This window comes from Ascidia mentula, chromosome 3, assembly GCF_947561715.1.
Source record: "Ascidia mentula chromosome 3, kaAscMent1.1, whole genome shotgun sequence".
NCBI lineage: Eukaryota > Metazoa > Chordata > Ascidiacea > Phlebobranchia > Ascidiidae > Ascidia > Ascidia mentula.
Window position 1 is genome coordinate 23,011,118 of NC_138568.1, and position 23,142 is coordinate 23,034,259.

At 37.1% G+C, this 23,142-nt stretch overlaps 2 protein-coding genes across 5 annotated transcripts in view; both read right to left on the minus strand.

Annotated features, from left to right (window-relative positions):
* Positions 1 to 7,323, minus strand: part of LOC145894449 (intersectin-1-like) — a 34,928-nt gene extending 27,605 nt beyond the window's left edge. The window contains exons 1-15 of one of the 2 annotated variants that reach the window (XM_082983042.1): positions 7,121 to 7,323; positions 6,493 to 6,655; positions 6,143 to 6,300; positions 5,605 to 5,724; positions 5,233 to 5,317; positions 4,472 to 4,572; positions 3,973 to 4,122; positions 3,687 to 3,811; positions 3,469 to 3,575; positions 2,785 to 2,859; positions 2,315 to 2,473; positions 1,932 to 2,034; positions 1,476 to 1,701; positions 947 to 979; positions 100 to 239 (exon numbers count right to left, since the gene is read on the minus strand). In XM_082983042.1, the coding sequence (XP_082839168.1) occupies positions 100 to 239; positions 947 to 979; positions 1,476 to 1,701; positions 1,932 to 2,034; positions 2,315 to 2,473; positions 2,785 to 2,859; positions 3,469 to 3,575; positions 3,687 to 3,811; positions 3,973 to 4,122; positions 4,472 to 4,572; positions 5,233 to 5,317; positions 5,605 to 5,724; positions 6,143 to 6,300; positions 6,493 to 6,655; positions 7,121 to 7,187 (1,812 nt within the window). In that variant the 5' untranslated portion in view covers positions 7,188 to 7,323. The remainder of the gene's footprint in view (positions 1 to 99; positions 240 to 946; positions 980 to 1,475; positions 1,702 to 1,931; positions 2,035 to 2,314; positions 2,474 to 2,784; positions 2,860 to 3,468; positions 3,576 to 3,686; positions 3,812 to 3,972; positions 4,123 to 4,471; positions 4,573 to 5,232; positions 5,318 to 5,604; positions 5,725 to 6,142; positions 6,301 to 6,492; positions 6,656 to 7,120) is intronic. The other variant, XM_082983043.1, reaches the window with a different exon arrangement.
* A 3,492-nt stretch (positions 7,324 to 10,815) lies between these two features.
* LOC145894610 (splicing regulator ARVCF-like) lies at positions 10,816 to 20,895 on the minus strand. 3 transcript variants are annotated; one of them, XM_082983228.1, is made up of 18 exons: positions 18,964 to 19,306; positions 17,874 to 18,014; positions 17,501 to 17,586; positions 17,248 to 17,352; positions 16,835 to 16,987; positions 16,559 to 16,672; positions 16,331 to 16,441; positions 15,846 to 15,994; positions 15,199 to 15,399; positions 14,830 to 15,007; positions 14,589 to 14,709; positions 14,112 to 14,265; positions 13,791 to 13,972; positions 13,413 to 13,563; positions 13,024 to 13,213; positions 12,504 to 12,659; positions 12,177 to 12,276; positions 10,816 to 12,052 (listed from the first exon to the last, which is right to left on the minus strand). In XM_082983228.1, exons 1-18 carry the CDS (start codon positions 19,225 to 19,227, stop codon positions 11,975 to 11,977), a joined length of 2,634 nt encoding a protein of 877 aa, XP_082839354.1. In that variant the 5' UTR covers positions 19,228 to 19,306; the 3' UTR covers positions 10,816 to 11,974. The 3 variants fall into 3 exon arrangements, with proteins under 3 accessions (XP_082839354.1, XP_082839355.1, XP_082839356.1); XM_082983229.1 differs by lacking the exon at positions 18,964 to 19,306 and adding an exon at positions 19,986 to 20,356 and having other exon boundaries at positions 10,817 to 12,052; XM_082983230.1 differs by lacking the exon at positions 18,964 to 19,306 and adding an exon at positions 20,748 to 20,895 and having other exon boundaries at positions 10,819 to 12,052.
* Positions 20,896 to 23,142: the final 2,247 nt, after the last annotated feature.

Consider the following 23,142-nt stretch of genomic DNA (forward strand, 5'->3'; position numbering starts at 1 on the left):
AATTGCCATGACAACCACACAACTGTGACAGTTTGCATCTTGTGTCATTGCTTGGATTCTAAATAAGTTGTGATTGGTTGCAATAATACGGGGACGTACATTTAGATGTGCATTATGTTTCTCCATCTGTAAAGCATTTTCCTTCCTCTGTTGTTCCATTTCCTCGAGTTGTGTTCGAAGTCTTTGGAGCGTGAAGACCTTGGCTTGGTAGTCACGTTGCAGCATCTGCAGGCTTCCATCTGAACAAACAATTATTAATTTTATGTAAGGGGGTGGTTGAGCGAACAAAACCACGCCAAGGAACCACAATTATACACAACTATGCTCTGATCTGCTGCCAAGCTAATTTTAAGGTGAATTTCATCAGAATTGAGTTCAATTCTATGTGAGAGAATATCATCAGGTTCTACAACAGGGGTTCTTTAATTGGGGGGAGGCGCATAAACTGTGCAGTCGACCTGCAATGTGAGGTGTCAAATTATCATATACTAACCCACACATTAATCACCTGGTTTAAAAAAACCAATCAACCTCCCTCTCATTGGCGCATGATATTAAAAATAAATCAAAACTTTGGGATTTTTTCAATAAGTGGGTGCGAGCTTTGACATGACCAAAAACTGTTTTACAGACAGCAAATATCAAAGAATTGAATCCTACAGTTATAAGAATTACAATATGAAATATAACAAGTTTTCAAAATGCATTTTTTTCAGCAAAATGATCACGACATAATTAACCAATCACAAATTAATTAGTTGCTACGGGAACACTTCAATTTAACCAAGGTTTTGTGGGTTGGAAAATCAAACATAGATATCACACAAAATTACACAGAAATCAGAATATTCAGTGCACATAATTTCTTTTGTAGAAAGAGAGAGAGTTAATTGCCACAATTTGTTTGGAAAGATTGGAAATAACACAGATTCTACCAAACCCTTACCATCAGTTGCCACATTCCCACTCAACGTATTCTCTACAAGATATTTTCAGTTATTTCTTACATGTGTGCAATTCGTAACTGGACAAAATAGTCAAGCCCATCTTTAAAAGTAAAATGTGAGATTGGATGAAACTTTTCCAACCAACCAGAATGTTGATGCAAGTTTGTTGTCTCACAAATTGTTTTTGGAGGAGGAATATTTGATCGAATATTAAATTGTGGCAAATTTAAGTGGTTGTTATTAAAATGAAGCAGAACTAGGAAACATCATAAGTTGAATTCTTCAGACATTGACTGGCTTTTGTTCAGAAATCAGGAAACTCCTACTTGATTTAATTAACAGTAAGGAGAAAAGGAATCCACTACGAAGTAGAAGGTGTTTTAAAGTTGCCAAGCAAAATCTTTAATACAAGTGTAATGTGGTTTGTTGCAACTCAAATTGTCAACATAACTCACATGTTTAAGACTAGCTTTGAAATCTGAACAACTTGTATAACTTTTTCAACCTGTTCACACTATATTCACCCACCATGCCCAGAGTTCCCCTTGTATTGTATTTTTTCCGTGAGTTTCTGTTTCTCGGGCATGAGGCCGTTCAGTTGCTGGTTGAAAAGTTGAATTTGCTCTTGTTGTTTTTGCACAAGGGAATGTTTCAATTCTCTCTGTTTGTTCATCACGCTCAACTGGTTGTTTTGTTCTTTCAACCTTCCACCAACGTCGCTCGTCCGCTGAGAAAGTTGACTTCGCTTCTCTTGCTGTCGTGGAACAAAAGTTAAACAAGAGAAACTGAATATAATTATTCTATGGATTGATTCCAAATGATTGAAAAGTGGATTTAAAAAAAAAAAGGTAGAAAGATTCCAGTTACAAAAAAAAGCAATTAAACTTTAGAAATGTTTTGTATCAGAATATATTTAACGAATTATTCTGATCACAACTCTGCCAAATCTTCTTTACCAGGAATAATATATTTGTTTCAACGTACCAAAGAATTCAATTCGACGTCAAGTGTTTTGGTTTTTGCCCGTAAACTCACGACAGTCTCCTGTTCTCGAAGTTTGTGCTGCAACAATTCCTTCCTCCGCAACCTGAGCAACAAAAACAAACATGTACAACTCAATAATTTTGATCAGAAAACATGAATTTAGGGCAAAGTGAGTCACTGAGTTCTTTCGGTGAAGCTTTTGTGGACTGGTCGGTTGCTCACTGTGAACATATCTATTAGCGTCCAACTGTTTTTATCCCAAAAGTGAACAAACGTTTTTTATAGAAAACTCAATTGGTCTTGGCCAAGTTGTCATAAAAAATGAGTAATGGGATGGAAAGGTTGACAGTGGGATTGGACACAGGAGGTAACAGACAACTGACCTCTCCCATTCCAGTTGTCGCTGCCTTTCCATCTCTCGCTGTGCTGCCTCTTTCTGCTCGATAGCTTTGCGACGTTGTTCCTCGCGTTCCCGCTCGATCGCTCGATGTCGTTCCAGTTGTTTCTCAATCTCTTCTTGTCTTTTTCTCTCCTGATCCATTCTGCACAAAAACCAAATTGTTAGAATTTGTTTAAATATCGTGTAAAGGTTTAATTTTTAAGGTTTAAAAATTAAGTTAGAAAACAGAAAAATATATTGGACAAAATGTGTTGTAAAAGTATTGTCCGATGATGCAATACCTGAAAATTACACCCAAGATTAATTAAGTCAGTGGGTAGGTAATAATTGACCTATGACAGAAGTGTTTGGGTTTGCGATTGAAATTATCAATCCTGCTGTCTCAGCCAAAGTTATAACCATGATTATGTTGAAACAACCATAGGAGATTATCACATGTCAATCATTAAACACCTCTCTTTTTCCCTTTTTTCTCTTTCTTCTCTCTCTTTTTGCTCCAGTCTCTCCCTCTCTTTTTGTTGACTTTCCCTGGGAACATAGAAATGTTACAATAGATTCCCCATCATATAATCCACACCATAAGTTAAGATATTCACAATACCAATGTAAAACAACCTGCAACATGCAGAGTATTAAAAACACATTGCAGCTGTACCAACTTCAGAGTAAACAGTAAACAGAAACCAAACATGGAAATCTTAAGATAAGCAAAGTGGAGTCAATAATATGAATTGTGTAAGCTGCAGACCGATGGCCGCTGTTTCGACCTAAAAGATCTCATCAGTGCAGCTGGTGTGACTTTCAGATGACTTTGCTGACCAAACGGCCAAGCAAAGACTTCCACTTGTGGTGACTATACAATATCTTATGATTATTGTAACACGGGGCCTGACCGCACTATTGGTTGAGCTTTGCTTGGCCATAGTGTTTCCACCTTGTTTTCTCCGTAAGGTTGCACCTAGTTTGGTGCCCAACGGATGACGGTGAACAAAGTGGAAGTCTTTGCTTGGCCGTTTGGTCGGCAAAGTCGTCTGAAAGTCACACCAGCTGCACTGATGAGACCTTTTAGGTCGAAACAGTGGCCATCTGTCTGCAGCTTACACAATGGAAATCTTAGTCCACTGGTTAAGAACTTACAATAGCGCTTGTCGTCTCTTCTCGAGCTCAAGATTTCCCTTTGCAAAGTTTGCTCTCCGTTTATCTTCAAGTGATGCGAAAACACCTCCAGCCTGCTTTCCCTCGTCCTGAGCACAAACATATTCAGTGAAACCGAAGATTTCATGTCCCCTGTTTGTGTGAAAGTCTGATTCTGTTAAGAATTAAAATTGAAAAATAAACTGAAGGAAGTTTTCCACCTTTGTTGGGTCCATTTGAGTGAGAGGGGTTAACAAACCCAGTTGTCCGATGCTTGACGATACTTGAGGGTTCCGTTGGGATGGGGGTACAAGTTGAGGGGGTAATGATGGGGGTAGGGGATTCCCTGTTCAGAAAAGACAACCCCAGTGACTAAGTTTTACTTTTCAATTGTTTTGATTTCTGACATGGGTTTAACAAAAGTGGACAAAAAATAGATTTAATCTGGACAACATCGCTACACTGTGTTATTTATGTAAACAAACAAAGACCAACAGTTAAATTTACCGGTTTTGGCAGTGTCAGAAAGATGCATTGCAAGGACAAACTCCTCTTGTGTTAACTTTCCATCCTTATCAACATCACTCAGTTGCCAGATTGTGGCTAAAGTCATCTGAGGAAGTCCAGTGAGACTGAGGATATGTCTGGCTTGCATTCCTGAATCACATTCAGTTCAAAACTACGTATGTTGCTCATATACATCTATCGGAACCAAAGTTGTTCTTCTACACCAAAATCTACTACACAAGAGATCAATTATAAAAAGTGTTTTTTGTATTGTTAGATAGACATTTGATGCATTCCATCCCAAAAATAATTTTTTGCTGTGTTTCCTTCATGAGAAATTACAGTCGAAGCAATCCAAGATTCTTGACTATTTTTTGCTGTATGAGAGTAACACATAAACACACAAGTGGATTTTGGTACAAAGTTGAAAATCACTATTGGGCATGTAATATACAGACAGAAATATTATGGAGAATTCGTGAACAAAAGTTCTAATTACCTGAAAGAAACCCTGTCTTTCCTTTATCGTGTGTGTTGAACATTTGTTTGTATTTGAGCTTAGAAGGCTTAGGAATATCCCAATCTTGGCTTAAAGGAGGTCTGGAACAACACATTTGTTTAAAGGGTTGAACTCGGGATGAACCATGTACAGATTATCCTGCACAGCTATTTTAAGTAAGAAAATTAAAAATAAGTTATCAATAAGCAATAATATTGTTATTCCCACTGGATGAGTGCTTGCCATTCATGTCTATACTTGACAATAGGAATGAAGCCTTATTGAAGGGAACCAATTCATCTCAAACGCATGACAGAATACAGTTGATACTGACATTTTATTACATAAGCAACACAAAATATCCGCTGGGAATCTCAACATGATGCCAGCTTAAACGTTACACAAGTAAGTTTGTTTAAGTGTTCAAGTTCATTTTTCCTCAAATCTTCCCATACATTCAACATTAATTTATGATAAAAAAAATCCCAAACAAGTTGAAGGAAATGTTTTAATTAATCTTAAATTATTAGACATGAATAACAATAACATGGAATCAATACTGATAGAATCTATCCTAGCCTTTGGTAACTGACATTTAAGGGCGTTTTACAGCACAGGATTACAGCAATTAACCTTTTGACATGGAGACAGAGACATGTAAGGTCATAAAAAGCAAAATAGGAATTATGTGAATATTTATCAATAAATAAATTCTGCAATTTGTATCCATCTTTGTAACACACTAGAGGGAGGCATATTACCTTGGCGGTTCACTTATTGAACCTTGCCGAGCAAGGACTTGGTTTGAAGGAGCGCTGGTGGTTTGAGGTAAACTGCTGTTTGAATCTGGTTAAAAACAGGAGTCATGTTGAGCTGCACTAAGTTGATTAGAACAGGGTGTTGAATATCCAAAGTGGAAAATATAGAGTATGACCACACAGAAAACTGTTACAGGGAGTTTACTGGAGTGCACATATGTGTTTAAAACACACACGCCAAATAAACTTCTGCCAATGTAACAAGAGATTTTATTGTTTTTGAATCAAATAAAGTAAGCAAAAATACCCTGGGAACCCTTACCAATGATTTCCAAAGTATAAGAGTATTTTTACAACATAATAAGTTAAGCTTACTCATCATGTTCGGATGTGGCAAGGTGGTCATAGACATGCTCCCATTGGTCATTGTTGGGTTGTACATTCCTTGTATTGGAGCCATGGCTGCTTGCGATGAAACCACAGGTGCCATCATACCTGAAAAATAAAAACATCTCATTCAAACTAGAAAATGTTAAAAGGGAATTCCATCAACAAGTTTAAAAATGATTAAGTATATAATATGACATATATACTTGTTTAAACTGTCCAAATAAACAAAATTAATGTCCTGAAATGTTGTTTGCAAGAAACTGGTGCAGCGATGACCAAATCTTTTTGCAAATTTACACACTAACTATTTGACACAAGTTTTGCAACTTTGTACAATTCTGTGCAAACTTACAGATCAACAATCAAGAGAGAACAATCATACTTATCCCATAATTTTATTGCAAATGAACTAATTATTTCCAAAATATTATGGACCAGTGTTATTTCTGGACATGGAGCGAATAACAGTTTGTCATGTTCACAAACACAATGAAATGCATAGAGTTTCAAAGCTTTTATGCACCCTGGTGAGAACCTCCGAACATAGAAGGTTGCTGTTTCATCGTTGGTGGTAACGTCGGGGGCAACATGACTCCTTGCAGTTTTACCTTGATCAACTTCATCGCGATAGCAAACTCTAATTTATCCATTTTGCCATCTCCACTGAAATCTGCAAGTTCCCTAAAAACATCAGAACTAAATTCATTCCAGGATGCGTGTTTGAATTGAAAAAGATCATATAAAAACAACACTGAACTATTATGGCAAGTATCCAAAAAAAACTAGAGCAGGAAATTAAAGAAGGCGAAAGCATCACTGCAGCAGGAAACAGGGCAGCTGGTATCGAGCTGGAAATAAGAAATATGAACTGACCAAATCTGTGCAAGAATTTGTGGTGGAAGTTTTGATTCAAGAAAAAAATTCCTTGCTTGATCTCCCCTGAGAAATCCTGCCACAGGCATCATTTTGTTGAACTGTTGGATGTAATTACTCCATTCTTCAGATGTTATTACCCACTGAACATTAGTGCCGGCAGCTAAAAGCAATGGATCAAATTTGATGCACAAATAAGTCAGGTCATTTTATCAAAGATATTTTTTCTGAACCATTATTATTAAATTTTTTTGGTATTTATATGCAGTATATACATTTTTTAATGTATTTTTTGTATTTAACAACGAAGAGACACTTTTTTCAAAAACCATTTTTACTCTAATAAAACCGCATGGAAACGTTAAAGGTAATGTTTTTAATTCACTACAACAAGTATTGTCACAGAATATGTAAATGTGACACTGGTAAACTTGTACTGATGAAACTTGTCGGTCTGCAAGAGCAGGAAAAACTTCAATGAAACATAAAGCGCGGACAACACATTGTTGTCAATAACAAATATAAGTCACCCCCGATTAGAAGTCGTAAAAATGGCTGGGTAAAAGACTTGAGTAAATACAGTACTTCAGCTAAAATATTGTCAGAATGGTAAACACACTTATCTTACGTTGGGTCAAGAAACCAGTGGTCATGGATCCAAACCCAGACATTGGTGTCATCATGTGTTGAGTCATGGTAAAATGAGGTTGTAGTATCACCACATCCAAAATTTAATGTCCAATGAAAGTAGCAGAACAGCTATTTATTGAATTAAAGAAATGCCATCGGACATGTTTGCACTTTTCTTAGGTTACCATAATCATTTTGAAATTCACTGAATAGAAGGAAAGAATGAACACATATTCCCGCCTGCAGTCTCAAATCTATAGGCTTTGTTAAAAATTAGGTGCCACATTTTTTTGATACAATGCCTCATATTAATAACTTTCCACTGGACGGAAGAAACAAAAACAATTATAACAATAAAAAAATAAGCCACAAAAATATTTGTAAACAGATTCTTGAATCAGTTTGCCAAAATGTTTTCAGGAGGGCCAAAAATGTTTAAATACATAGACACCGTCACGCCAATACATATTATTCAAAACGTGCGTTTAAGGTAAAAGCAGAAGCACTTACACTAAAACATTTGCATCACACACAACAATTTAACTGCATTCGTTTGTATTAATATGTAGCCTATTTATAGTTTGAACGAAACTGGATTCCGCCTGCAACAAACGAGACGCACCTTCCCGTAACCCAACGCCGATTTCATACGTCACACCACAGTTCAGTCAAGCAAAGATGGAGTCAGCATGGATTTGCTAATATGGAATGTTGAAAATAGAATGCTAAACCGGAAGATATAAAAAGGTTTGACTTCAAGGTTAGAGTTTTTACGATCTCCGATGAAATGATTGTTTATTTATCATAAAAATTTAAATTTTACACTGGTGAACAATAAAAATTAATCCCTATCTTTAACATGACCACTGGTAGTTGCACAAATTTTGAAATTGATCAATTTTGTCCTGATTTTTTTCGCCTCTTTGGCGATTAATATTGAATGGACAATCAATTTTTATTCAAAATTAATTTTGTGTGTGTTGTTGAAGTTAACTGCAGAAAACGCATGGTTGAAGTAAAAAGTAGCGCACACACTAAAAAAAAATGAGCGAAATTTGAGCGAAAAATTCTGCGAGTGAAACAAAAGCTCGTTTGAAATGAGCGAACAACTTCGCTCACTGTTTTGAGTGATTGAATGACTAAATTGCTGCGTTTTCGGCGATTGCTTCACTCATTCGTTTAAGCTATTGAATGATTCACTTTGCACCCAACATGCACATTTTTTCACATCCTGTTTTATTTTTCGTAAATATAAATGAACATACAGTTATTACACATCACATTATAACACTGAAAGAGTGGACTGCATCCTTAGCTTTCATATCAAGGCAATTAACCTCAAAAATGTTGCAAAATATGGTTAGTATTCAACATTAAAAAAACAAAATAGGGCTAAAAGTGTTTCAAACGCCAAGAGAATGTCACATCCAACTCCCACTGGTGTATGGTCCATTCATACAGCTCTTTGGACTTGTTCAAAGCATATTTGGCCATGTTGACGCCTGCCTTTTTCCTCAACCCCATAATTTGGCAGGATTGTTGGACCAACATTCTTAATTCTGTTCGCATGTGGCTTTTACCAATGATACTCTTTCAAGATCTGGTTGAACATAAAAAATGCATGGTTAGTAGCTTGATAAACAAGACATATACACCAATTCACCTTGATCAACATCAACAAATCCTGGGTATTTGAGCACAACAGATGATATGAAAGGGTGATCCTGTTAGATATCCATTCTTATGTAATCAAATGTAGCACTTATGACACGGTACATAAGTGGAATGTTGTCATCACAATAATGTTCCTGCATGTATGTTAAAATATATATAAGATAAAGAATAAGTTCAGCATTTATAGTACACTTACATAGCCCTTTGTATTCTTGACTTTGCCCATCAAAGCTGTAAAACTTCTTGCCATTAACTTTGCAGGTTCAATTTTAAGTAGTTTGGAAGGATAGCTGCAAACAAAATATTACAGCAAATAATAAATGATGACCATCTTTATTGAACTGATTAATTATAATTTATTAATACAAAATAACACATTAACTTACTTCTCAATTCCTTCTCCATAGTATCGTCAATTTACTGTTTATCCTTCAAAACGGTAGCAGCTCTTCAATACTAAATCGCAAAATCTCTGCCTTCGACGTTTCAAATGGACTAGCCTACGCTATCAAAAGTCGTCCAACTTAGTGATAATGCTCGGGCCTTCAAAAATCATATCCCGCAGTTTTCGCGCAATAAATATGTGAATGGCGAAATTCAATTTCGATCTCCTCTTTTGCGCCAGCCAATCACGTTGCCGGCTGCGGAGCGCGAGATTTTAAAAAAGAGACAAAGGTTCTCCTATTTCGATGCGAGAAAAAAGGGTTGAGCGAAAGCTTCGCTTGTCCTGAAGCGAGTGGCGGGAATTTCGCTCGCTGCCTCCCGCCGGAGAGAAGAAATGAGCGAAGTTTTTTTAGAGTGCGCACACTTTGACAGGATTCGTGATTGCCAAAACGTTTCTTGTTTCTTGAATCCCGTTGACCCGAATGGCACTTTGACACCAGTTTCCCCCGTGATTTAATTCAAGACGTGAATTTTGGACGCCGCAAGATTTTCTTAAGATGGAAATTAACTTATCTGGCCGTGTTGTTGTTTTTTTTTTATATACGCCTCATTCAATGTCAGCGCGGTTTCCATTTCAAACCCTGGTAATCCTGGCCTGAAACCCCGATTCCTTCTCATATATAGGCTATCTAGTATATGTGTCGGGTGTTCACTTGACCGATGTTGCCATTCCTTGCTCGAGTGCGCACTCTACAGTGGGAAACAAGGAAATATTGCTTGCTACAGGACAGGTCAAATTTTTAAACATCGTGCTCGACTTTTTAAACAAAATATTTCAATCTTTTAGTGTTGGGCGTCGTGCTTCTCTAAGTACCCCGTCACCTTTGTTGCATTATCGCAGAGGTTATGATTTGCCCCGCTATGATATTACCTACACACCGTATCACGCCTATGTCCGGTTACCAAATAAATATTTTGTCCGCTGTCTTACTGTTGACCGGCATTGATGACGTGCCTTAGATTGGGCACCAGAGCGCCACCTCCCGGTCCCAATACAGTATCACAAACTCATCCGGAAATAAGATTAAAATGTTTAAATTTGACCAAACAATGCCTTCGCAAACCAGATTAAGGTCGAATATTGTGAGGATCAGGGTCGGACTTTCTCATGTTAGTTTCCATATTAGCATAAGTTTTTGGTTCTTCTGTCGGTTAGGTTTGTGGATTCCATTGTTGATGTTTGCTAAAATCTCGTTGGTATTTTGTGGTGGTTGCGGTTGGTGTCTGTTAATATTAACCAGCAGAGTGCAGACCTTGGTAACCGGCAACAGGTGGATTGCGAATGTCACCACAATGCCCTCTGCGTATTGGAAGCTCCTTATCAGTGTTGAGTCTCCGTTTTTATCAAGTTGAAAAACCAAAAAAACTTTCTAAGGTTTCGTTAGATCAGTTGGTATCAACCGCACCAATGGGACGCCTAAAATTATTCAACACCGAAATATCTCTAGAAACTGTGCTTATTACGCGAGCATCCGTGTTGTGGGTCTGCAGTCTGGGTGCCACTGGCCATCACCACTGACTAATTCTCGATCTCAACATTAAAATTTTTTTGTTTGGTAATCTCCGTCTGTAAATCACTAGAACTTGAACAAAGCAACACAAGTTATTGAAAGCTACGCACGCTAGTGTTCTGTTTGCAATAAAATCAAGTAGAAAAAAACACAATTGACCAAATATACACAAGGAAGCATCGGAAATTAGATACCGAGGTTATTTACAGCAATTATTATTATTTGCAAACACAAGCGCTACGTGACGTCATAAAGGGGACATTACTATCGATGCACAATGCTGGAAAAATTACAAATGATTTTCATTTCAAATGAAAATGTCAGATAACGTCATGAATTTATGTGACGTCAGGCACGAAGCTGGGAATTCCCCACATATATGCGGCAGTGAACAGGTTTTGGTCCAGGCCGTAGAAAAACCGGTTTGAATTATACGCATGAGTGATCACACACAATGAAAAGAGAATGTTTCGAGTTAAACGCGAGTAGTACAAAGTGACGTAAGCGCTGAAATAATATAACGTTCTATAATGGGTGTCTGTCGTTGTTATGACGACTGCATACAAAACATACTTCATGTGGTCGAGTAACTATTGTATGATTGCCGAAAGCACGTAATCGACTCAAAGCGCGCGTATAAGCCATTGATTAAAACAAATGGGAGCTTCACTAATTCTAGAACACACGGAAAGTCGGTTGGATGAGGTTTTAAACCTTTCAAGGCTTACGCTATTGTAACTCGAATGTGCGAATGACGCCACTGGGTGCAATGGTGACGTATAATGAAACTACAATGGATCAGAAAAGTTTTCTGTCCAGAATGCCTTTGGTCAATGGAAGCGCAAAACTTTTAATCATCAGCACAAAAATGTTGATTGTTCCATACCAGGGTTAGGATACACAATAACTTGTATGTAAATAAAATTTGAAACGCAATTCTAGTAGAAAGGTTAAAAAACTCACACAAAGCACGTGGTTTGTCAGTGTCATTAAAACATGGTCAAGGTTATAAGATCAACAAAACAATGAACCCACCGCGGAATATTTCAGCACCACACACGGGTAACGTTAAAACAGGGTCATGTGCGTTTCGGCACAAATGCATTGTAGTTCGCGGCCGCTAGAGGTCGCTGTCGGACAGCTCGGGGCAGAAAACGGTGCAGTGCAAAAACAAGGGGGACGCCAGGCACTTGGGGAAGTTGTAGAACGTCTCCATTATGACGTCACACCCATGAGTCGGCCGGCCCTTTAGCTTTGGCGGCAGAATCGGAGGCATCACCTTCCGGGGACCTCAGGGGGACCTGGAAGATACAAAAGGTTTTCCATGAAGGCAACCGACCTTTAAATGTATACAAGGCAACTATTTGAACCCCGTATGCAGAGCGCGTGAAACAACCTAGTTTGTTGTTACAGGAATGACCCCACCTCTTCCACTGACTGACTCGCATTCCTCTGAGCTCTGCGTCCACCACTTGAACTTGCATTGGGAGTACTGCGAGGTTCCTCGTAAGGCTTGCTCCCACCACTATCCGAATACATCAAAAATATAAACGCGTTTCCAAACTTAGTTTAAGCAAATACATGTAAGACACTAGTATGCGAATATAGAAACACACAGGCTGCCGAAATGTTGATCATAATCATGTTTTTTTGTATCAGAAGCAGATTTAGGTTTGTCGTTATTCACTAATACTTGTTCAACGGGATTTAATTTCACATAAATGTTGTTGATCACCTGCAACATTCACTTACCCTCTGGGAAGAGTTTCAGCGGTAACTGTGGGTATGAAGTGCTCCTTCTTCCAACCATCCTTCTTTAAACCAGACCTGGCATCCTTGTTGGCCCAGATAGCTTTCAAGAGTTGCCCAGCTGACTTCACAACTCTTGTATGGAATCTGCTGCTATCCCTGGAAAGAATGTGAAGAAAGTTTCAAAATTTGTTGCCTTTTTAAAACACTTTTAATGAACATGGTAAAGTGTTTCTGTGCAAATAGTCACAAACTGAAAATAAAATGGGTTTTATCAAAAAATAAGATGGAAATAATTTATTTCTTTTTGTATTGCAGTATAATGAAACAATACACTTGATCTACCGGTGCCAAGGTAGCCAGGCAGACTGTCCATCAGGCAATATATTGTAAGAAGTAATATGAGTTTGAAAACACAATAATATAGACAGGATTTAAATAAGCTGCAGAAATATATGTTCATGAAATGACCTGAACAGTATTTAAGATTTATCATGAAATCAGATATTCCCATCATGTTTACCTTGGGTTGTTGATGATGGTGATCCTCTCAATTCCTCCTGCATCCTGGAGGCACCTGGTGTTGGGAGCACTTTGTTCCACCAGAGCACGGATTGTGTTGAGGACAGCAATGGTCGTTAGATCGGACAATCGAACGTTGGGATCGGATCCACCAGGAAGTTTATACACCAGATCCTTCATCGCAAATTTGCCTGAAAACATTCATGATGTTTTCTTCAAACTTTATCATGGTTTGTTAAATAAGAAAAACTTTCTTGAAATCAAGAAAATACTTCATTGCAATTAAAGATGGTACAAAGTAAATCGATGAATGGAAATTTTGAACTCCTTTTTTTTCCAGTTTCGTCAAAAAAAACATAAACCGCCAGCAAGGAAACACAGGCAACCAACCGATAAGTTCCTTGTTCTTGCCATCCTCAGTGAGGTTGGTGAGCGAAATAGTTCCTGCCCTGACAATGTGGTCGTTGTCTGTCCGTAGTTTATCGATGATAACCGGCAGTCCCTTCTCCTTACGAATGACCACCCTCGAATACACAGACCACTGTATGTGTGGAAACATATAATATTTTACAATCAACCTAACAAACTGTTGGTAATATCTCTCACAATGCGCTTTTATCCAAACAATGCTATTGATTAACATACAACCCACTGTCTGGAGCAGTAGGAATTCAGCAAAGGTAAAATATTTAAGAACTAAGTGGGCAAAATAATGAATCCTAATTTTGAATTGATTCCAGCATTGCATCATCCACACAATGACCGCACCTTCCAATCTCCGTTGGTAAGATTTTGGATTGCTCCAAGTGCAGCCTCCACGATATCATCACCCTTCCTACATTCTTGCAACAGACTCACGTAGAGACGCGAGATATCAGGTTGCCATAACAACGCTGCTCCCACTGCATCCGGATCATCTGCAGGAACCTCCTCAATAACATCTGGTTTGTCTGTGAAGATAAAAGCTGGTTTTACTCCACACTTGCTGCAAAACATTCTCAGATCATCAGGCAAGTTCATGCTCGAGGATAATTAGTTGCATTATTTTCTGTTTACAAAATGTTTCATATATTCATGAATCTTTTTCACCTTTGGGTTTGCTCTTTCCGAAGCAGAGAGTTTCTGATTGGTCTGAGTTGTTAGCAGAAGCTCGGTTGTTTAGAGTATAGAGATCTTTGTTGGGTGTTTCCTCTTGTAGGTGGTAGGTTAGGTTACGTAGAACACACACACAATTCTCTGTACCCTGCACAAACAGTGTGTATTCAATTACTTTTGACAATAAATTCTCAATAAATGATAAAACATTGTGACGTTTCTGACACTTTATAACCAATGTGCGTCATGGAATCAAACAACATCACTGTGTGATAATAAAAATATTTCATATATTTTTGCTTGGAAAAAATGTTTAACCATAAAACAATTGTCAACTAGCTTTGTTCGATTAACAGTAATTGCCTGTACTGTGCAATTAATAACAACAATACTTTTAATAATCACAAATATAAATAGTTGTTTCTTGTACAATAGTTGAGTATTGCAGTGTCAAAATGCTCAATGTGTTACCTTATGCGACACCATGCCATTGTCAATGTTGGATTGGAGAGCACTTATAAGAGAATAGACCAGCTCAGGACACTCACGCAACCTTCTACGACTCTCAGCACTGTCCGTTGAACTAAGATTTCTATAGACGTGCAGGCAGTATGTTAAGCAAACATTACCAAAGGTAATTTAATTTTGAATGTTAATTTCATACTAGGTTAAACATTAAAAGTTAGTAAATTAAAGTAAGAATGTGGGTCACCTGATGACGCCAACAGCATTTGTGAAAACATCGACCATTGCAGGTTCCTTTGGTTTCCCATCTTGTTTGGAGATCGCTTCGGCGTACGGAACAATAACCAGTTTATTGAGGGGTTCCAGTCCAAGTTCGAGGACTTGACCTTTCAACTCTGGATGAGCCGAGAGATTCCACAGAGTCCCTGGAAAAAAACACAATGCAATATATTGAAAAAATAAACAAAATCACAAGAAACAAGCGCTGGTTGAGTATGTCGCAATAAACCAATATTTGGAACACAAAATCAAGGCTTTGTGAAGTCTCAATCACACAGGTTTAATCAATGCACCATGTTGTGTTCCAGACTTTTAAAACCAAAGAAGTCAAGGTTACCTGTGGCCTGTTCTTTAATGTCTGGGTCCTTAGTTGCTCGGATAAGTCTAACGACACTTGGAACGCCCTCACAATTTTTCATCTTTATCTTGTTGTTGTCATTCTTGGATCCATAGCAGAGATTCCGCAGAGCTCCACAAGCATTCAGTTCAACCCTCTCATCTGGATGGTCCAGAAGCTTAACCAGGGGTGGAATGCCACCTGCATTGCATTATAGGACAATGTTAAAGATGTGTTAGCACTGCACTTGGACAGCCAGGCATATTATCACAAGAGATGTTGAACTATACAACTTTTAACACTTTCTCATGTGAAAATAAATGTTTTTAAAGTGTTTAAAATAAAATATTTCGTGTTAAAGTTGGTTTATCAAAATTAGGAAAAACAAATTAATTTTGCCTGCACACAGATAATTAGTTTCCTATCCAAATTATAAACTAGCTGACTTTAATCTGAAACATTTTATTTTGAACAATTTAATTCCCCATTTGAGATAGCATTAAATTAAACCACTGTTACCTGTAACCACACTTAAACAATGGGTTACCAAACATGGGCATAGAGTAGTTGAGACAGGAGTTTATTGGCACTTGAGTGGCCTCATTAAAGTGACATTCTCCCAACCCATAGTCAGTGAATAAACCCACCAAGAGTGCAGACGTCAGCTTTTATCTTGTCGTTGTTGAAGGTGAGGTGTTGTATGTAACCCGCAGCATTGAGTTGCACCACCGGCATGTTGTAAGACAACATCTTAATTACTTCTGGCAAGGTTGGAGCCACCCAGTTTGCGCCAACACTGTAACACACGGTAGGTTAATTCATCTGTCACATTCACCTACACAAGAGTCGTGGTTTTGGTCAACCATTAACCAATGTGTGTAGTCAGCTGGAAATGCAAACAACAGCTTTTAGGTGGACCAATTATGATTGAAAAGAATGTGCACAAAACCATTAATGAACTGAAGGACAATTATGTCTGTTAAAATTATACAAGAAAGTTTTAAGGCAATTTATATTTTTTAAATCTTGTCCAGAAAGCACATTTAATAATTTGTTTGTGATAAATATAAAGCTGCAAATACAGCTTGTAAATCACAAACAAATTCTATGTTAAATTTAAGGTAAATTTTACCGATCAAGACTTGCTCTGCTTCCAGTCTCCTGTTCAGCTAATGGAGCTCTGACGTTGAACTTTTGACCTCTGGGTGCAGCAACCGGCATGCTGTCCTCGATTTGTGCATATCTAAACACACAATACAGCGACAACTTAAAAAAAATTCAAACAAAACTAGAGGTTGTTTACAACAGAAACATTAGATCATACTAAAGGATTAAACATGATTGACCAAAGGCTCCTTACCTTCCTGTGCTGCTTGCTTCCGATGAAACACTTCCACCCCTTCTCCTTTGCTCATTGTATCCACTCGGCTTCAAGCCATACTGATCATTGTTGTCGTCGTCATAATCACTTTGTCTACAGATCAATACAAGCTGATATGATGCAACATGTGACTGATTACAAATGAATCCCCTCATATAATTGTGGAAAATAACAAATCATGATAATTAGGAATATTAATAGTCAGTAACTGAACTACAGAAGCTATACACAATTAATTATCTGCCCAACCCACACCTATCATCTTCCAGTCCATAATCTTCAGGTTGAAACTTTTCAGGAGCTTGTTTTCTGACTTCAGCGTACCCGTATTCATCGTGTGTTGGACGCTGGTGGCTTTCGCTAGCTTTTCTCAAGGCTGGGTCACTTCCAGAACTACTTGCAGATGACCTTATATGGAAATGAGGATTACTAAACTGATGCAAAATGAAAGATACTAACTGACATTAATCAAAAGCATTTCACACCAGTAAATTTCTAACTATGTCGTTGGTATCAACACAGGCAAATATTAAATACAACATTGATAGCACCAAATTTAAAGCGACAAACCACTGTTAGTTTCAATTTATTTCTTGCTCCCCAGACAGTTATGCAATATGTGCTTTTTTGACAACACATCACATATTTAAATGTAACAAACTGAATACCTTTGTTCCAACAATCCTTGTGTGTCGTTGTAGGGGCTGGATGGTGGTTGGTTACGCCTGGTTGATCCGTAATGATTGTCTCTGTCTGAACCACGCCGTGGTCCACTGCACAGCAATAAAATATTATCAATCATAATTTTAAATGTGACAACACAACTTCTAAAAGTTTATCTAAACGTAATAACACTGGAATGTCAATGTAACAATATATTTTATTTAATATATTTGTATGACATATTTAGGTTTAACTTACTTTGATCCATTACGGGGCAAGCTGCCTTGTCTCTCCTCAATATGCCTCACCCGCTGTTCAGTCACTGTCTTAGTGACTGTTCGTTTCTATAACATGTGGAAAGGGTTGCAAATACACAGGGAAAGTGGTTGAAACCCACTACCACCACATCCAGTGGATCATAGGTGCTTGTAAATAATTTAACGATATTACGCAAGTGCATCTAGCAGTATAAATAAATTGACTTTAATGACTGCTTTACAGCCACCCACTGTTTCAGTTAATAAATCACTTTATGGCCCATTTAACTTGAAACAATTTAATTTCATGACAAATAACAGGCATTGAAAGTCATCTGATGCTCATCACGCTTAACCCTGTTCTCACAACTCACAGTGATGGTTTTTGCCACTCCGTTTTCATCGATTAGAACCTCCGTCTCCTCTTGTGGAGCGCCATAATCCTCCGTACGAGACACAAACTCCTCGCGTGGGGGGTCATAGTAAGAATCAGAATTCATGCTATCCGCGTAATCCTACCAAACAAATGTGGAATATTTAGAGCAAAACTGTGAGGTTCATTGTTTGATATTTTACATAGATTTAATTTTGGTTTTCTTCTGGATTATTCCAATATCTTTATTTTATTACTGCATTTTTTCTGCTTTCTCAAAAAACAAAAACTTTAAATTAGTATAACTAATTGACCACATGGCATAGTAACTAAAGCATGCATTAAAAATAAGTTTTTCTACACAATACTATGAATTCATGCAACATAAATGTTAAAATCTAATCAAGCCGTGGTTATATTCATCCTTCTTTGTAATAGTAGTACCAGACATTATAAGCAATGAGTACCAACATTGTACAGAAACTGAATGCATGGATTAAAAACAACCCACACGACAACCCACACAACTTTCCATATGTGTGGTTTCGGGATTTCCCCTTTTACGATCAACAACCTCGTAGTTACAAATATGTGTGAAAATGAAGAACTTGGGATTTTATGATTGGTTTAAAGCAGATTGGTTAAAACATATGCGTCAGTTCAGTGGTTAGATGGCAGTAAAGTTGACCACTTAGTGCCACATGGGACAATCTGTGTTGATGAAATGTTTGGACAAAGTAAATGTTGCAAAGTGCTGATGTTTGAGAAGCAAACGTTGAAGTTGTCACAGCTTGACATTAGAAGGAAAATTTTTACCAACAACTCATTCTAGCAATGTGTCAAAATCTTACAATAAGGTGAAGAAAATGTTTCAATAAAAATTAGATTACACAAAAAATGCAAACATTCCCAACCAACTAAATATCCTTTAAGATTAGTAAAAAACTTTCCAAACAATCAATAAGATATGAATATTTAATTTCAGCTTTTCAGCATTTGATGCTCTGGTTTAATCCTTTGACAACTCAACCATCAGAATAAAATAAAAAAATTTTTGGCAATGACAAGAATGTTCTAAACTACATTCCAACCTCATCATCTGTTGTGAAACCGGCATTGACACTCCCCTCTAAAGATGACAAAGACGTGCTACTTTGCATGCCATTGTGCCATGAGTGGGTTTCCCAACACCTCGGAAACAGCTTACTTTCCAACAAGTTTAACTTTGGATTTTTGTTCACAACTTTGTGCTTTAGTGGCGGTGAATTTGTTGAACTCATACTGGCATATCCAAAGTCCACAGGAACATTTTCATTTGTAATTGAGCAAATATTCTCATGTCTTCGTAACTTCATTACTGCATCTACTGAGGTTAAACTGAACTTGCAACTAAAAATCACAGAAATAAGTCCAGCCTAAACGTGTATGCCCTTATATCCAAACTCAGTCAAGCCTTTTCCAAAGGTAGAAAGGAAGAAAACATTGATCTACCCCAAGTTTCCTGTATAATTATTTACTGTTTGAGAGGTTGTTTCCTTTAGAATTGCGTCAGTAAAAAAGTTGGTTTAATTGCTTGAACTTTTACGTCAGCTGTACGTCAACGTCTGGCGCTTCTTAATGCAAGGGATGTTTGGGGTGGAAACATATCAGTTTCCTGGGGTTGAAGCCTCAAGGGGTTTGAAACAAGACCCAGGATTCAGCGGCACAAGATCGCTTACGTTGGGGGAAATGAAAATAATGGAAATCTGCAGTTTTCTATTTTTTGTTTTGTACAACGTGCAATATTTTGCCAGCAAGTAATGCAAGGAGAGAAAGTTTTGACCATAGAAGGAAATAAAAGTGTTGTAGTTTACTTAGTATAAGGGAACTTACCCTAAAAACACATGTTACCAAATTGGACGAAAATGTTATAAATAAAACCACAAAAATTACTGTTGCACGTGAAAAATATGGTAAACTACGATGAAAAAACACCAAACTAACCTCCTCCATTCACACGAAAAATTAAATAAAAATTAGGACAAGCCATAAAGCATGCATTCTACAAAAAATTAACCTATGCAACATTCATCAACCTTCAAGAAAACTAGGAATCACATTTCTAAGTTCATACCCTGTCGCCTCCATATTGGTCATGGTTCAGTTGTTGAGCTACAGTCATCCTCTCTTTTTCAATTTCTTTTGTCAGTTGAGCAAACTGATGCTCTTGCTCACGAACAGAAGCCAGGATGGAGGCATGAGAGTCTTCATCCATCCCTTCACTGTTATCAGATACACTATCCTCCCTTTGTATCAGATGTCGAGATTCAACTGATGCAGCCATAACTGTTTATGACGGCTTTCTAAATGCTGTGGTTTATTGGTATTGCCGTATGGAAGTCAGTATGACAGCTCAGGCACAGAGTGACATTTTACAATTCTACAACTGCAAGACTGACAGAGACCAGGTTGAAAGAATTTTAAACCATTCAAAACAATGACAGGAAAAAATATAAAAAACAACAAATAAAAATGTGCCTTTACACTTGACAAACTGTCGGCATCTCAGTATGACAATTGTTCAATGCCCCGGGGGCATTTAAATGGCAGATGAAACTGTTTGTTAGATGTGGTCTGTTTTTGTGACTGAATGAATGTTTAGATAAGAACACACAATAAATTATTCCAAAAATGTTGGAACCTGGCACAGAAGTTATTTCTTGTTTGGTAAATGGTAATTATTCTTGACATTGCTAATTAGTATACAGCACTAGTATTTCTAGTTTATTGAGCTGGTAATGCATGGCATGTTATGTGTTATTATTAGTTAGATAGCTTCTTGTTCAAGTATTGCGGCATGCACATGTTGAAGCAGGTACGTCCAACATCCACTCACCAAAACTTCACTTGATCTTGTTTGGCAAATTCAGACACAAAAATTACCTTTCAAAAACTTACACATTTATCAAAAACACTATATAAAAAAACAGCAGGGGGCTATTGAACACAAAACTATCATAATGCTAAACAAACCTTGGAATTAGCAACTTATATTAACAATATGTGAGTCTGAGATCAGTACCTGTCAAAAGTCATGGTAAGGTCAAACATATACCTGTCAATTTGCCACTATTTCAATCAACGCGAGATACTCAATAACGTCCACACCAAAACAAATGTGAAAGGTTACAACAGATCAGCTTGTTCCTAACATTTACAACAAACAAACTTAAACAGAGGAAATTAAACGATTTCCTTGACCCGTATCAGACAAACAACCGAAAAGAAAACAAGTAACATTTTATTGAAATATTTGCCTGGAAAAGGAATGTTTTGGGGACAATAATACAGGAAGTGTTTGGGCGAACGATCGACAATTAAGGAAATACTTGGAGTGAACCAGAAATAATCGGTCGGATTCATGTTACCAAAATCTTCCAGAATTCTTAAAAAAATGTCAAAAATCTTAATGCATTTATTAAAATGTATTTCAAAGCTGAGATAACCTGCACAGTAAACTAAGTCCGATATAAAATAATGTTGTATGTATATCCTTTTCGATATTTACATAATTTAATTGTAAATAACCACATAAAAGTTGAGGCGTATAGATAGACCTGATTGGAAAATTTTCACAGTTTCATTCAATCCAAGCAAAAACAATTAGATAATACATTATTTTACGTAAAACATCAGTTTGTTCAACGCTATTGACAATCGCCGAAAAACAGTCCACCACTCAAATTACAATTTTCCATAGCTAGTGCACAAAGTTTGAGGATTTTGTTTTGGTGATCGTTAATTGCATGGACGATCGCAACGTTTTTTTCATATGTTAATGCATTAGCTCATTAATATTGCACGGATTATCAGTAAATTTTCGCAAAAGTGCGTGAAGGATTTATCGGACATTTTTTCCAATCTGGAGTATAAGTAGGGTGTTTAAATTAACTTTGGGCCACTTGTCAAATAGACACAAAAACAAAAAAATTTAGAAAATAAGCAACTAAAAGCATTCTAGAGTAACACTTGAGAAAATGATTTCAAAAACTTACAGGTTTTACAGCTCACAAGTATATCACTATTATCACTCACACCACCACTACTACACCAATCTTTCACTTTATGTTCTACAAATAAATTCACCCACAAAATTTAGATTAACTGCCACGAGGTGGGAAATAAATATAATCGTACGCCAGCGAAGATTGGCGATTACAAACAAAATACCAATAGGATAGTTTGATACGCCACATTCCCACATACAAATTCAAACTTAATTAACCTTATAAACAGTTGTGTAATTACATCAGAACCTTCAATAAACTTTACATAACATAGTAGTAATAATCATTACCAAGCGTGCGTACAACTAATGACAAATAAACATTTTTCTCTTGATTATTTTTCCAATCTTCGGATTTCTTTAAATTTGGGAAACGCCTCAGTTGATTCTGGCGCATGCGCAGTGAGTCGCGTCGTGTGCATTCAATCGGAAAGTATCGGTGAACAATCGATAAATCACAAATCGATAAGTGGCAGGCGGGAAGATTTTTAATTTTTTGAGGGATGTAGATGTAAATTTTTATCGTTGATAATAATGTTTCGTTAAATCTGGTTGCTTCAACATGAAATAAATTAACTTCAAATATATGAGTTACAGCTACATATTCTGTGTTCAATTCAAATGCTAAAAATGTCAGGTTCAAAGAAGAAAACACGAAAATATTTATTTTTTGTTTTATAAAAGCAATATGTTACATTGATAGATTTACAACTAATCAGTAGTTATTTAGTTGGTTAGTTGCATAAGTGTTTGTCCCCTCTTGAGCTTATTGCTAATACGAAGACATCAATAAGTATCAATACAAGTGCCACTTGAGGGCCCAAGTTTTTCCCTGACAGCATTCAAAGCTGTTAGCAGCCAAACATATATTAAACGTTTCGTTGTATGAAAGAAATTGTTTAGTTGCTAAAGAGTTCCACCAGGATTTTGTTTAGATATTATGAAACTGTCTTATGGCCCAGACGAGAAATGTCAAATATTTTCAGAAACATGAAAATCGTACTTCGTAAAGCGAATCTTGAGACTCAAAAGTCAAATAAAAGGCACTGCAGGTAATTTTCCCGATCCCGCCATAAACTTTTATTATTGTCGTTTAAGAGCAGGAAGCAATATTGACGTTTGAAGGCAGCCACCAAAAAGTTAATTTGAAAGTTTGGCTAGTATGGGGTTTTGAGCTTGTAAATTATGCACGCATGTTTACGACAAAGCCATAGGAGCCTTTTAC